Genomic DNA, 13,213 nt, shown 5'->3' on the forward strand with positions numbered 1-13,213 from the left:
AAAAATCAAAAAAGTGAATAGTGTGCCAATAAAAATACATAAAAACATTTTCCCTCAAGTCTCAGTAATTAACTGTCTCTTTGCAGATTTATACACGGTCTGTAATTGACCCTATTCCTGCACCAGTTGGTGATTCTAATATTGATGGTGGTGCCAAGTCTTCTGACAAACAGAAAAAGAAGACCAAAATGACAGATGAAGAAATTATGGAGAAATTAAGTATGTATTTCCTACATTTTACATTATTCTGAAATTATTGACAGCTCTTGAAACATTTGGCCCAGATGGATATGTATGTATGTATGTATGTATGTATATATGTATGTATGTATTTTTAAACGCTCCAAATAGCTGTTTATTTTATTTATTTTTTTAAATCCTCACCTAGGGATATTTTCCCATTGATTTTTAGAAAGAGTGGAAGGGAGAGGGAGAGACAGAGAAACACCGATGTGAGAGAGACACATCGATTGGTTGCCTCTCAGATGTGCCCCGACCAGGGCCGGGAGTCTTCAACTGAGGTACGTGCCCTTGACCAGAATTGAACCTGGTACCTTTCAGTCTGCAGGCTGACGCTCTATGCACTGAGCCAAACCAGCTAGGGCTGGCCCAGATGGACTTTAACTTATACCCTATATTTTTCCTTAAGACAAAAGAATAAATTGTTGACTTCTAGGAACAACTTCAATTAAAATCTGAAAAAGCTCCCAAAATATTCTTCTTTGATTATTTATTATTATGTGTTGACTAGTGAGCAACTTCTCTCCAATAATTTAGTACCTTTGGAGCAACACTTTTTCCCAAAGGGCCAAATCTAAGATTCACAGTTGGAAACTTTATCAAAGGAAGTTTGTATATATTTATACATACCTATAGCTTCTCAGTATGAGAATATAAAATGACCATAAGAACTAAACAAAGTGGCCTTCCTGTATGGATATATTTGTAAACATAAAATGGATTTTTTTTCATCCATCAACTATCATTGGCCTGGATCAGGCATTGGAAATAATTTACATAGTGCCAGGGAGAGAGTAATGATAATGTCTGATTTGCAGGTCTACAGCAACTATAGCCTTAATGAACACCTACATGGAGGGATTAAGAAAAAATACTGTAATTATAGTGGCTGTAGACTTGTGGGTTATATGTGAGTTTCCTTGCTATATTCCTGTCTCCTTTCACCTTGAGCAAGTGAAAAAAAAAATTTTTGATATATTTTTGTTGATTTCAGAGAGGAATGGGGAGAGAGATAGAAACATCAATGATGAAAGAGAATCATTGATCGGCTGCCTCCTGCACATCCCCTACTGGGGATCGAGCCTGCAACTCAGGCATGTGCCCGTTACCAGAATCGAACCTGGGACCCTTCAGTCCTCAGGCCGAAACATTATCCACTGAGCCAAACCAACTAGGGCAAGCAAGTGAAAATTTGGTTTTCTCATGTTTTCACTTACTGGTAATAAAAATATAAGTTATAGTTTTATGCCCAACAGCCTAGTTCTAAAACTTTTTTCTTAGTTGTAACTTTGTGACCTTTCCTAAAACAGATGTGTGCTTAGCTCATATTAAAGTAATTTTTATACTGATAAGTAGTTTTCTAAATACATTGTAAGACCAAAGATATATGTGTATAGTCAGAAAAGCCAATTAGGGTTATTCATTTGGATATTATTTATATATTTAAGTTTTTTTAGTGTTTGTGGTTGAAACACAGTATTTTGAGATTTAATGTAATGTTTGAAAACTACTATTCTAAAATCAATGGAGTTTATTAAAAGGAATAATGACATCAGAATTAATTTACAATTTAAAAATGCTTGACTGAGCTTATAATTTTTTGGGGTTTTTTTTTTTTTAAAATAGGAACTATTGTGAGCATAGGTGACCCTAAGAAAAAATATACAAGATACGAAAAAATTGGGCAGGGGTAAGTATTTGTGACTGTATTATCACTATATTCAATACTTACTGGAGATACAGCATGATATCTCTTTTGCTTGCTGACATTGAGCACTTATAATATTCTCTGAGTGATGTCCTTAGATTTGTGTAAATAAGTAATGTATTTCTTTTTAGATGCTATGAAAAAACTATTATTTAGCAACAACTGTACATTGTTTTCTGTGGGTTTTTTTCTTTTTATTGATTTTAGAGAGAGGGGAGAGGGAAAAAGAAACAAACATCAATTTGTTGTTCCATTTATTTACGCATTTATTGGTTGATTCTTGTATGTACTTACCCAAATTGAACCCGCAACCTTGGCATATCAGGATGATGCTCTAACCAAGTGAGCTACCTAGCTAGGGCACGAGTATACATTGTTTCTTCTTAAATGGTATTTCCCATTGGTAATAAGAGATTAGATGGGTGGAAAAATTGTCCTTCAAATATATTTAAGACTGTAGGAACATTTACTACAATATTATAGACAATAAAAACATACATTTTAATTACATCTATTCACTATCTTTGAATCTACTGATTATTTAATTTTTTCCAGTAATTTGTATTTTTAAACTATACTAACTAAACACTTTGCCTGTTGCTTAGGAACAGATGAACATCTGGAATTTTTAATGTTATTAATCTCTGGAAAATGTTCTGTGAATTTAGAAAGAGAGCTTAACATTATTTTTGAAAGTTTCCTTATGAATTTCTTTTTAAAAATTTAATTGCAGCACTGGTTTTAATAACAAAAATTAAGAATCACATTTTAAGCATGATAATGGATAAATTGTAATACTAGTTAAATGGAATGATACAGGTTGGAGCAAACGTAGGTTTATAGGTGTTTGTATGGAAAAAAAATAATTAATAAATAATAATATAAAAATGAACTGTGTTTCGTGTACTCACAACTGTAAACCTACTTTTTCCCCACCTTGTATATTTAATAATTATGAGTGAATAAGAATGATATCTAACAAAAAGCAAAGGGGGGAAAAAGAACAAGAAAGAATAAAATCTATTTCGATGACCATCCCAAATTCAATGTTGAATTATAAGAGAAAATTGCAGAAAAAATACATAAAGTTAAATCATTTTTATGAAGTTTAAGAATTATGTTAACCTTGGCCCATGTAGCTTGATTGAGCATTGTCCTGTGCACTGAAGGGTTGCTGGTTCGATTCCTAGTCAGGGCACATGCCCAGGTTTCAGGTTCAATCACCAGTTGGGGTGCATGCTGGAGGCAGCTGATTGATGTTTCTCTCTCACATAGATGTTTCTCTCTCCTCTCTCTCTCCATCCCACCCCTTTTCCTTCCTCTCCCTAACATCAATTTTAATTTTAAAATGTATTTTAAAAAGTATGTTAAATATATTTTGTAGAGATACATATCTGTGTTCTTTGTAGATAAAGTATAGAGAAATGCATGGAACTGACATACATCAAATACAAAATGAACAAATGCACATTACTTTGGGGAAGAAAGAGGATGCCTTTAGAAAGGGCTCACAAAAACCTTCAGATTTATTATAGTTCTTCGTTGTTGTTTAAACATATTTTTATTAATTTCAGAGAGGGAGTGGGGGGAAGAGAGAGAGATAGAAACATCAGTGATGAGAGAAAATCATTGATCGGCTGCCTCCTGCATACCCCCTGCTGAGGGTCAAGCTCACAACCTGGTCATATGCCCTTACCTGGATTCGAACCCTGACCTCCAGGTTCATAGGTCGATGCTCAGCCACTGAGCCAAGCAGGCTGGGTTAGTTCTTTGTTTTTTCATTAGGGAAGTGGATCCATGGATATATGTTACTTTTTTTTCCCCCCTTTATCTTTTTTCTCCATTTTTGTAGATAAGAAATTTGTGACAAATTTCTAACCTACGTTTGGGCCACAGGGATTGCTTCTTTTTTTTTATTTTTCCCCCTTTTTATTTTTACTTTTGTTTTACTGTATTTTTATTTTGTTTTTACTCTTGTTAAAGATGTTATTAAGTCTTAAATGTTTAATCCTTTTTCAGTTCTAAGTATAAAGTCTTTGTATGTTATAAATGGTAGTGATTTAGAAACCTTAAATCTGTTTGTGTTTTTTTCCTCCTAGGGCTTCTGGTACAGTTTTCACTGCTACTGATGTGGCATTGGGACAGGAGGTAGCTACTTTTTCATTGTTTTGGGTGTTACCATTAGGTTTTAGTACAAGAGGAAACTGGATGAACCTGTGACTAATTAATAAAAATCTCTTTTTCAGTTGGATATGTTGAATTATTCTACATAATTTTATTTTCTGTGTAATTTTATAGCACTTTATTAAGGGGGGGGGGGACAATTAATGCATTGTTTCATAAATAAGCAAATATTTAAAAAATTATTTTCCCAGATTGGAATGAGCTGACCTTGGGTTGGTTAGTCAGCTTTAAGAGAAATCTAAAAACATCTGGGCTCTATGTATTACAAAGCTTTGTGCATAGGCAGTGTGGAAATAAAAGTACTACCTAATTATAAATTATAATTATAATAACTAATTATTATAATTTCATTATATAACATACTAGTATACAATAAATTAAATTACCTGATTGGTATTTGTAATTTTATAAGAGAATTAGGAAACTTCTAATTTTTAAAAAATTCTATTGCCATTATAGGTTGCTATCAAACAGATTAATTTACAGAAACAGCCAAAGAAGGAATTGATCATTAATGAGATTCTGGTGATGAAAGAATTAAAGAACCCCAACATAGTTAACTTCTTGGACAGGTAAATATGAATATTTCTTAAGCATTGGGACAAAAATGTGAAAATTTTAAGTCTCATGGTTTTGGGGGTTAGTCACTTTAGTGAAACCACAGTAGAATGCCAATGCTGAAAAGTAAGCTTAAAGGAGGAGGAGGTAAAAATAGCACATTTTCAGTTTAACATAAATATTACTTAGCAAGTGAGAGAAGGCAGTTAAATGAAAGACATTGCTGCTGGCGTTAATATTAATTATAAATGTTCAGAAGCAAAAACATTAAGAGAAGGTGATTCATATCTTGACCAACAGAGGTGACAGACCACGTAGTTTTTAAACTTTTAGGTGAATTTTTATTTCAAATGCTCTTATGAGCAAATGCAAAACCTCATTTAATTTAGGAATTGATGTTTTAAAAACATATCTTAAAACTATTGTGCATTTTTTATTTTATTATTATTTTGTTGTTGTTAATCCTCACCTGAGAATATTTTTTTCATTGCTTTTTAGAGAAAATGGATGGGAGGGAGAGAGAGAAACATTTATGTGAGAGAGACACATCTATTGGTTGCCTCCCACACATACCCCAACCAGGGCCAGGGATTGAACCTGCAACCCAGGTACATGCCCTTGACCAGGAACTGAACCCACAACCTTTGGGTGCGTAGGCTGACGCTCTAATCATTGAGCAATAGCCAGTCAGGGCATAGCTCTTGTGTGTTTTTTAAAAGCAGTTACATACATGTGAATGTAAGAAGAGTAATAGAAAAGTAATGGAAATTATAGTAGTGATTATATTGGAGATAGGGGATTATAGGTGATTTTCTTATAATGATAACTCATTTTTTAGACTTTAGCCATAGTAATGAGGAACATGTTCATAGAAATAAACTTACCAGATGCATTTAAGCATAGTATTTTAAGTTGGTGTATCATGGTGGTTAAGAAAAGCCATAAGCTTTCCGGACCTGGTGGAGCAGAAGGTGCCATCATGGGACTTGACATCTGCCACAACAAAAACCAAAGGTTTGGTGCAAGGAGCCCAAGAGCCAAATCATCTACCCAAGGCTGTTGATCAAGCCGTACAGGTTTCTGGCCAGACAAACCAACTCCACCTTCAACCAAATGGTGCTGAAGAGGTTGTTCATGAGTCCACCAACTGGCCAGCTGGGTCCCTTTCCTGAATGATCCAGAAGAGGAAGCTTCCCGGCCAGAGGACAAAACCACTGTGGTTATAGGGACTAGGTGCCCAATCTGAAGGTTGTGTGCACTTCGTTGCCGGGAGCCGGTCCATGCTTGCTGTTTCAAGGGACCTGGCATATATGGCATACTGTTCTTAATATGTTTGCTCACCTTCTTGGCACTATGTGTTTTAACCAAGGTCTCTGAGAAAGGTTGTTTCCCCAGGTAGGGATTTTCCCCTGAAGTTAGGGAGGGAATAAAACCTCTTAACTAGTGCCAGGCGGGTAATTAATCACTTTAACTACGGACAATCATGCTTAAGCTACATAATCTTTACTCCCTGGAATGGAGATAAGAAACGCCCTAGCCTTTGTAATAGAGATTGGTAGGATTGAATCAACTGGTATAAATACAGATGTAATAAGACAGCAAGACACAGAACTTAGAATACGGAACCAAGAGAGACAGAACTTAGAACACAGAACTTAGATTGAGAGAACATGGCAAAAGATCCTGGACTGAACCTGACTACAGAAATTGGCAAGAGAACCTGACTAGAACCTGGTGACTGAACCTGGCTGGAGAACCTGGACAGAACCTGGCTGGAGAACCTAGCGAGGGAACATGGCTACAGAACCTGGCTGGAGAACCTAGCAAGAGAACATGGACACAGAACCTAGCTGGAGATCCGAAGCAGAACCTCTCTGGAGATCCAGACCAGAACTTGGCTGGAGATCCTGGCTAGAGATTCTGGCTAGGCTGCTGATCAACTGAACGCTGTCTCCATGTCATTCCTTCTTCGCCGACTCCGTCCACATCTTTGGGGACCCCTGGACCTGCTGGGGTTGGACCCCATCACTTTGTGTGAACAGCCATCCCCTGAGCCACATCCTCAAGGCTGGGGGCTAGATCAACACCTTTAAGCAGCTGGACCTGGGCTCCCCCAACGGCTGTGGCTCCATGTTGCTTTCTGGTCCTCGCAAGGACTGAGATATGTACAGGCATTTGCCCAGGCCCCTGGAACCTCCCAGTCACACCAAACCCTATGTACCATCCAAGGGCCAGAAGTTTAGCATGCAAGAGGCTGATGGTCCAGCCCCAGCTACAAAAGCTAACCGGATCCTATCTAGTTATTAAAAAGATTTTTGGGGAGGATCTAAGATGGCGGCATAGGTAAACACCTGAACTTGCTGCCTTGTACAACTACATCAAAATTACAACTAAAAGACAAAACAGATATCATCCAGATGGATGTGATTCAGGAAAATCATAATGACCCTCAGTTATTTTTCTGTGCTGTTACATAGCAGCTCTCCAGTTGTCTTCCTGCCTCTCAGAGCTATCAGCTTTCTAGTTTTGTTAGGAAGGCGCCTAAACTTTGAATTCTTCAACATTCAAGAGTGCCATGTGTTTAGAAAATAGAAGACTGTGAGTGTATTTTTTGTGTTTTTTTTTATAGTTTCCTGGTGGGAGACGAATTGTTTGTAGTGATGGAGTACCTTGCTGGGGGGTCACTTACTGATGTTGTAACAGAAACCTGCATGGATGAGGCTCAGATTGCTGCTGTGTGCAGAGAGGTGAGTTTGCTGCCATTTTGATAAGTTATGGTGATGTGCGGTTAGCAGGAGATGAAAAAAGGGAAAGTTTTTTCACACAGGTAAATTTTATTGAGTGTAATCCTTTCTCTGTACACATTCTCTACATGTTTTTTCCCATACCATTTCATTCTACTTGAGAGTTTCAGCCCTTTCCTTCATGTGTAAGATAATTCTGCAATGAAGCATGGACCTTTGAAGAGTGAAACTCACAGGTGAATTTCAGTGGGATCATCATTATAATTCATTATCCAAACAGGATGCTTTTGAGACATGTATGTCATTAAAAATACACCACTCACCCTGGCCAAGTGTGGCTCAGTTGGTTGGAGGAGCCCATGTACTGTATGGTGGCAGGTTCCATTCCTGGTCAGGGCACATACCCATGTTTCTGGTTTGATCCCCAGTCCGGGTATGTATGGGAGGTGGCCTGTCAATGGTTCTCTCTCAAATCAATGTTTCTCTCTCTTTAAAAAAATCAATTTTAAAAAAATACACCACTCAACAGAGGTCACAAACCCTCCTTCGTGCAAAGCAGTACATATGTTCACCTTAAGTGTTAATACATCTGCTTCTGGCTCTATTAATCTTATTGAAAGTAAAGAACCTGGTTGTTCCTTGATATTTATTAATGAACAAGAGGCCCAATGCACGAATATTCGTGCAAGAGTAGACCTTCCGCCGAAACTGGTTTGGCTCAGTGGATAGAGTGTCGGCTTGCGGACTGAAGGGTCCCAGGTTCGATTCCGGTCAGGGGCATGTACCTGGGTTGCGGGCACATCCCCAGTGGGAGATGTGCAGGAGGCAGCTCATCGATGTTTCTGACTCTCTATCTCTCTCCCTTCCTCTCTGTAAAAAATCAATAAAATATATTAAAAAAAAAAAAGTAGACCTTCCTTGCCCCGGTTGCTGGCACCAGCTTTTTTCCAGCCACCAGCAGGCACCCGGGACCCAGACTTCCCTCGCAGCCCTTGCTTTTTTGGAAGGATGTCTGGTCTAATTAGCATATTACACTTTTATTATTATATATTACTAGATCTACTGTCTGATTTTAAATCATAAGTTCTGCCAAATTGCCTAAGTTAGCTCAAAACAGGAGCCTTCCTTCTTCCAGCTAACCTTTCCTACAGATGAGACTTAGGTTAATGATTTGCTTATTGTCACTGAAATGTGACACTACTTTTGAATATCATAGGAATCATTATTTCAGTGGACAAAATTGTAAAAGTTCTTAAGACTGTTGTGTTTTGAAGGGTTTTTTGATGCTCACCCAAGGATACATTTTACTGATTATTTAGAGAGAGGGGAAGGGAGGGAGGGAGGGAGGGAGGGGGAGAGAGAGAGAGAGAGAGAGAGAGAGAGAGAGAGAGAAACATAGATGTGCCAGAGAAACCGATAGGTTGCCTGATGTATGTGTATCCCAACCTATGCACACCCCAACAGGGGATCAAACCTACAACCTAGGTATGTGCCCGGACCAGGAATCAAACCCACACTCCAACCAATCGAGCCACACCAGCTAGGGCTTCTTTGAAAATTTTAATTGTTCTCCATGTAAGGGGCAGGGGGGAGGGGGTAGCTTCTTTGGTTGTTTAGTAGGGAAGGAAGTAAGAATTTTTTAATGAATATGATAGTTTAATAGCATATCTCTAAACAAAAAAATGTTGGTTATATAAAAGCTGATAAAAACTTAAGAATTTATACTTAATTTTTTCCTAATAGTTTTTCATAATTGATATACTATAAAAGTTATTTTAGGAGTTCCTTTAATTGTGACAAGTTTATTTCTATTTGTACAAGTATTTTTCTGGAAATTCCTTATTTTCAGGAATTTTCTTAAATGCTTGGTAAATGTAGTGTAATAATACACATAGTTTATCTATTCTTTCCTTGAATGAATAGTGCAAGATTTTCACCCTGACTGGTGTAGTTCAGTTGGTTAGAGTGTCGTCCCATACACTGAAAAGTTGGGGGTTCAATTTCTGGTCAGGGCACATTCCTAGATTATGGGTTTGATCCCTGGTCGGGGCACCTGTGTGAGGCAACTGATTGATGTCTCTCTCTCTCTCTCTCTCTCTTTCTCTCTCTCTCTCTCTCTCTTTTACATCAATGTTTCTCCCTCTCCCCCCCAAAAAAAATCAATTAAAATTATTTATTTATTTATTTATTTATTTTAAAGTATATTTTTATTGATTTCAGAAAGGAAAGGAGAGGGAGGGAGAGATAGAAGCATCAGTAATGAGAGAGAATCATTGATGAGCTGCCGCCTGCACTCCCTCTACTGGGGATTGAGCCTGTAATCCGGGCATATGCCCTGACGGAATTGAACAGGTGACCTCCTGGTGCATAGGATGATGCTCAACCAACTAGGCCACATTGACTGGACTCTAATCTCATTCTTGTATTTAAGGAAGCAGGGAGAAATTTTTCCTCGCTTTGGACTCATTCTGCTTTCTGAAACATTAGCAGAAGAAGAAAGTTATTCCTTTATCATTGGTGTCTAGGTTGTGGATATTAGCTTTATGTAAAATTCACCATAGAAGAAATGAAGAAAACATCTTACATCATATTGATGAACAGCTAAATGGAACCATACCAGCCATAATCTTACCCACTTTTCATGGCATATTGATTAGACTTGAGTATCTGAGATTTATGTGGGAATAATCACAATTTTTTTTTTTTTAATATATTTTATTGATTTTTCACAGAGAGGAAGGGAGAGAGATAGAGTCAGAAACATCGATGAGAGAGAAACATCGACCAGCTGCCTCCTGCACATCCCCCACTGGGGATGTGCCCGCAACCCAGGCACATGCCCTTGACCGGAATCGAACCCAGGACCTCTCAGTCCGCAGGCTGACGCTCTATCCACTGAGCCAAACCGGTTTCGGCAATAATCACAATTTTATCCTTAACTATTGAAGTGATTTCTAAAGAGCCTTGTGCATGTTTGCAGGTGCTGTATACCTTTAAGCACTTAAACCTTGAAAAGGCCTAGAAATGATATAGACTCACCTATCTATATATATAAAAGGCCAGCTACCGTAACAACCATAACGACCCTAACAACTTGTCGCTATGACGCCCACTGTGGCCAGCGAACCAGCCCGATCAGGGGGTGAGGCCAGCCGGCCAACCTCCTGGCCTCTCCCCACTGCCGCCCGCCCCTGATCAGATTCTCCCACCCCAATCAAGAGCAGACGGCCAGCCAAACATCCCCTCCCTTCCCCCAGCCAGCCCCAGCCCCGATCAGCCCGCCCCACCACCATAGTCCCACAGCCCATCCCCTCGGCCGGCCACCCCTGATCGCACCCCCCACCCCAACAGGGGGCGGGGCTGGCCAGCCAACCTCCTGCAGCCCCTCCCCTGGCTGGCCACACCCTTGATGGCCCACCACCCTGATCAGCCCATAGCCCCTCCCCCCAGCCAGCCCCACCCCTGATTGCCCCCCCCACCCTAATAGGGAGTGGGGCCAGCTGGTCAACCTCCTTCAGCCCTCTCCCCCTGCCTGGCCCCACCCAAATCAGGCAGGGCCAGCCAGCCAACCACCCATGGCCCCTTCCCCAGGCTACTGGCCCCCCCCATCGGCACCCCCCACCCCATTCAGGGGCAGTGCCCACCAGCCAGTCACCTGCAGCCCCTTTCCCCAGTCACCCGACCCTGATTGGGCCTGATCGGGGTGGGCCGGCTGGCCAGCCTCGCACCATCTCCTCCTTATAGCCTGATCTGACCAGACCCCACCCGTGCATGAATTTGTGCACTAGGTCTCTAGTCATTTTATAAATGAAAATACTGAATACAGAATGATAGGACTAGATAAGACATCATTTAATAATTGTTTCTGGGTAAGACCAGTGGGTGGGAGATAATGGATCTAATTAATTGTCTTATTTTTATAACTTTGCACATAAAAGGATGTTTTTTTCTTTATAAACATAAGCATTGCAGTGTCTTCTGCTGGATACTAGAAGCGATGCCCAGGCCTGTACTGTATGTAAACCTTCCTTAGACCTTTCAGAGACTGTTTTATTAATTGCTTTTATTCTTCTGTTCAGTGTTTACAGGCATTGGAGTTTTTACATGCTAATCAAGTGATCCACAGAGACATCAAAAGTGACAATGTGCTTTTGGGGATGGAAGGATCAGTTAAACTTAGTGAGTAACAAATGAACAAATAACATTTATTTGTTATTTATTATTTTTTGCCTTTTATTTAAATAAAAACCTCTTATGCTATTAATATTGTTATGACTTAATAGATGGAGAGGGAGGGAGAATAGTGGTAAAGAATATGGACTCTCAACAGGACAGCCTGTGTTTAAATAGCAGAGCTGCTATACTTGCTGAATAATTTTAGGTGAGTTACTTAATCTCTTCATGTTTTTCTCATTTATATAATATGGAAAATAATATCTATCTCAAAGAATTCTTCTGGAGATTAAAACACTAAGGAACAGTACCTAGGACTATCATAATGTTGGTGCTATCTTCTAAAGATGAACTTGAATTTGTTTCTGCTATCTTTTTTTTTTTTTTAATTTAAGAGGAAGAGAGGGAAAGAGAGATAGAACATCAATGATGAGAGAGAATCATTGATTGGCTGCCTCCTGTACGCCCCCTACTGGTAATCCAGCCTTCAACCCAGGCATGTGCCCTAACGGGGATCCAACTGTGACCTCCTGGCTCATAGGTTGATGCTCAACCCCTAAGCCACATCGGCTGGGCTCTGCTATCTTTTAGGTCATGCTGTTCTACTTTCATTGGATTTGGAAACGTGGCCTAATCATTTGAAGGCCTTTGTGACCCTGACCTTGGAAATGATAAGGGGAAAAAAACTCTTATAACCCTCTTTTCATATGTATCTTCTGTATCAGGCATGGTAGAGTCATGGGGGGGGGGGGATCATAGGTTCTTTTTCTTCTGCTAGTTATAATGTCTCACTTCCAACCATGCCCTCTGTAGGATTTAAGAACTTCTTTTTTCTTTTCTTTTTTTTAATAAAAAGGAACTTCTACTGAGGTTTCTCCAACTATGCAAAACTCAAGGCATTTCTTGGATCAAGAAACCAAAAACTTTTTCTTCTGTTCTGCTCGAGTTTCACTGCTTTTTCAGCATCTCCTTAAGATACATCCTTTAAAAATTATTCAACCACAAGAAAAGGGGTCTAGGTTCTATCAGATGGTCAAAATATAAAATTACTAACCTTCATCTTAGTGGGCAAGTTAAAAATTGACAGTTTCATACATTTTTAGTGAATACATATGTAAACTGAATTGGACTTTTTCAGATAATACTTAATCCTAGCTCTTCTGCTTCCTAGATGTATAATCTTGGGTAAGTTATCTAAAAATATATGTGTCTGTTTCCCCATTTGTAAAATGAGAATAATAGTAATGTACCTGTCTAATAGAGATATCATGAGGATTAGATATGTTAATTCTTATAAGGTATTGGGAACAACATCTGTTTTTTTATAAGCTCTTTTTTTAGCTATGGATAGTATGATTTCACCTAACAATTGTTCTTTCAGGATTCACTCCTATAGAATTACTAAACATATGCACAATTACAAAGATGTTCTCTGCAGCATTGTAAGAAAAACCAAAATATGTTAAATGTCTAGTGGTACAGGAATGGTTAAATGTTATGATTTTTTTATATTCTTTTGTTTTTGTATATTCTTTAGTATTGTATAGTTATAATAATGAGGTAGTTCAATGTATTAATATGGAAAGATCTCTAAAAATTGTTTTTT

The 13,213-nt window shown here is 38.7% G+C and overlaps 1 protein-coding gene across 1 annotated transcript in view; it reads left to right on the plus strand.

The window, feature by feature from the left end:
* PAK2 (p21 (RAC1) activated kinase 2) overlaps positions 1 to 13,213 on the plus strand; it is a 111,129-nt gene that overhangs the window by 77,455 nt on the left and 20,461 nt on the right. The window contains exons 7-12 of the mRNA XM_036347415.1: positions 87 to 219; positions 1,867 to 1,930; positions 4,048 to 4,096; positions 4,592 to 4,704; positions 7,320 to 7,437; positions 11,514 to 11,613. Of these exons, the coding sequence (XP_036203308.1) occupies positions 87 to 219; positions 1,867 to 1,930; positions 4,048 to 4,096; positions 4,592 to 4,704; positions 7,320 to 7,437; positions 11,514 to 11,613 (577 nt within the window). The remainder of the gene's footprint in view (positions 1 to 86; positions 220 to 1,866; positions 1,931 to 4,047; positions 4,097 to 4,591; positions 4,705 to 7,319; positions 7,438 to 11,513; positions 11,614 to 13,213) is intronic.

This window comes from Myotis myotis, unplaced genomic scaffold (assembly GCF_014108235.1).
Source record: "Myotis myotis isolate mMyoMyo1 unplaced genomic scaffold, mMyoMyo1.p scaffold_m19_p_2, whole genome shotgun sequence".
In the NCBI taxonomy this organism is placed as follows: domain Eukaryota; kingdom Metazoa; phylum Chordata; class Mammalia; order Chiroptera; family Vespertilionidae; genus Myotis; species Myotis myotis.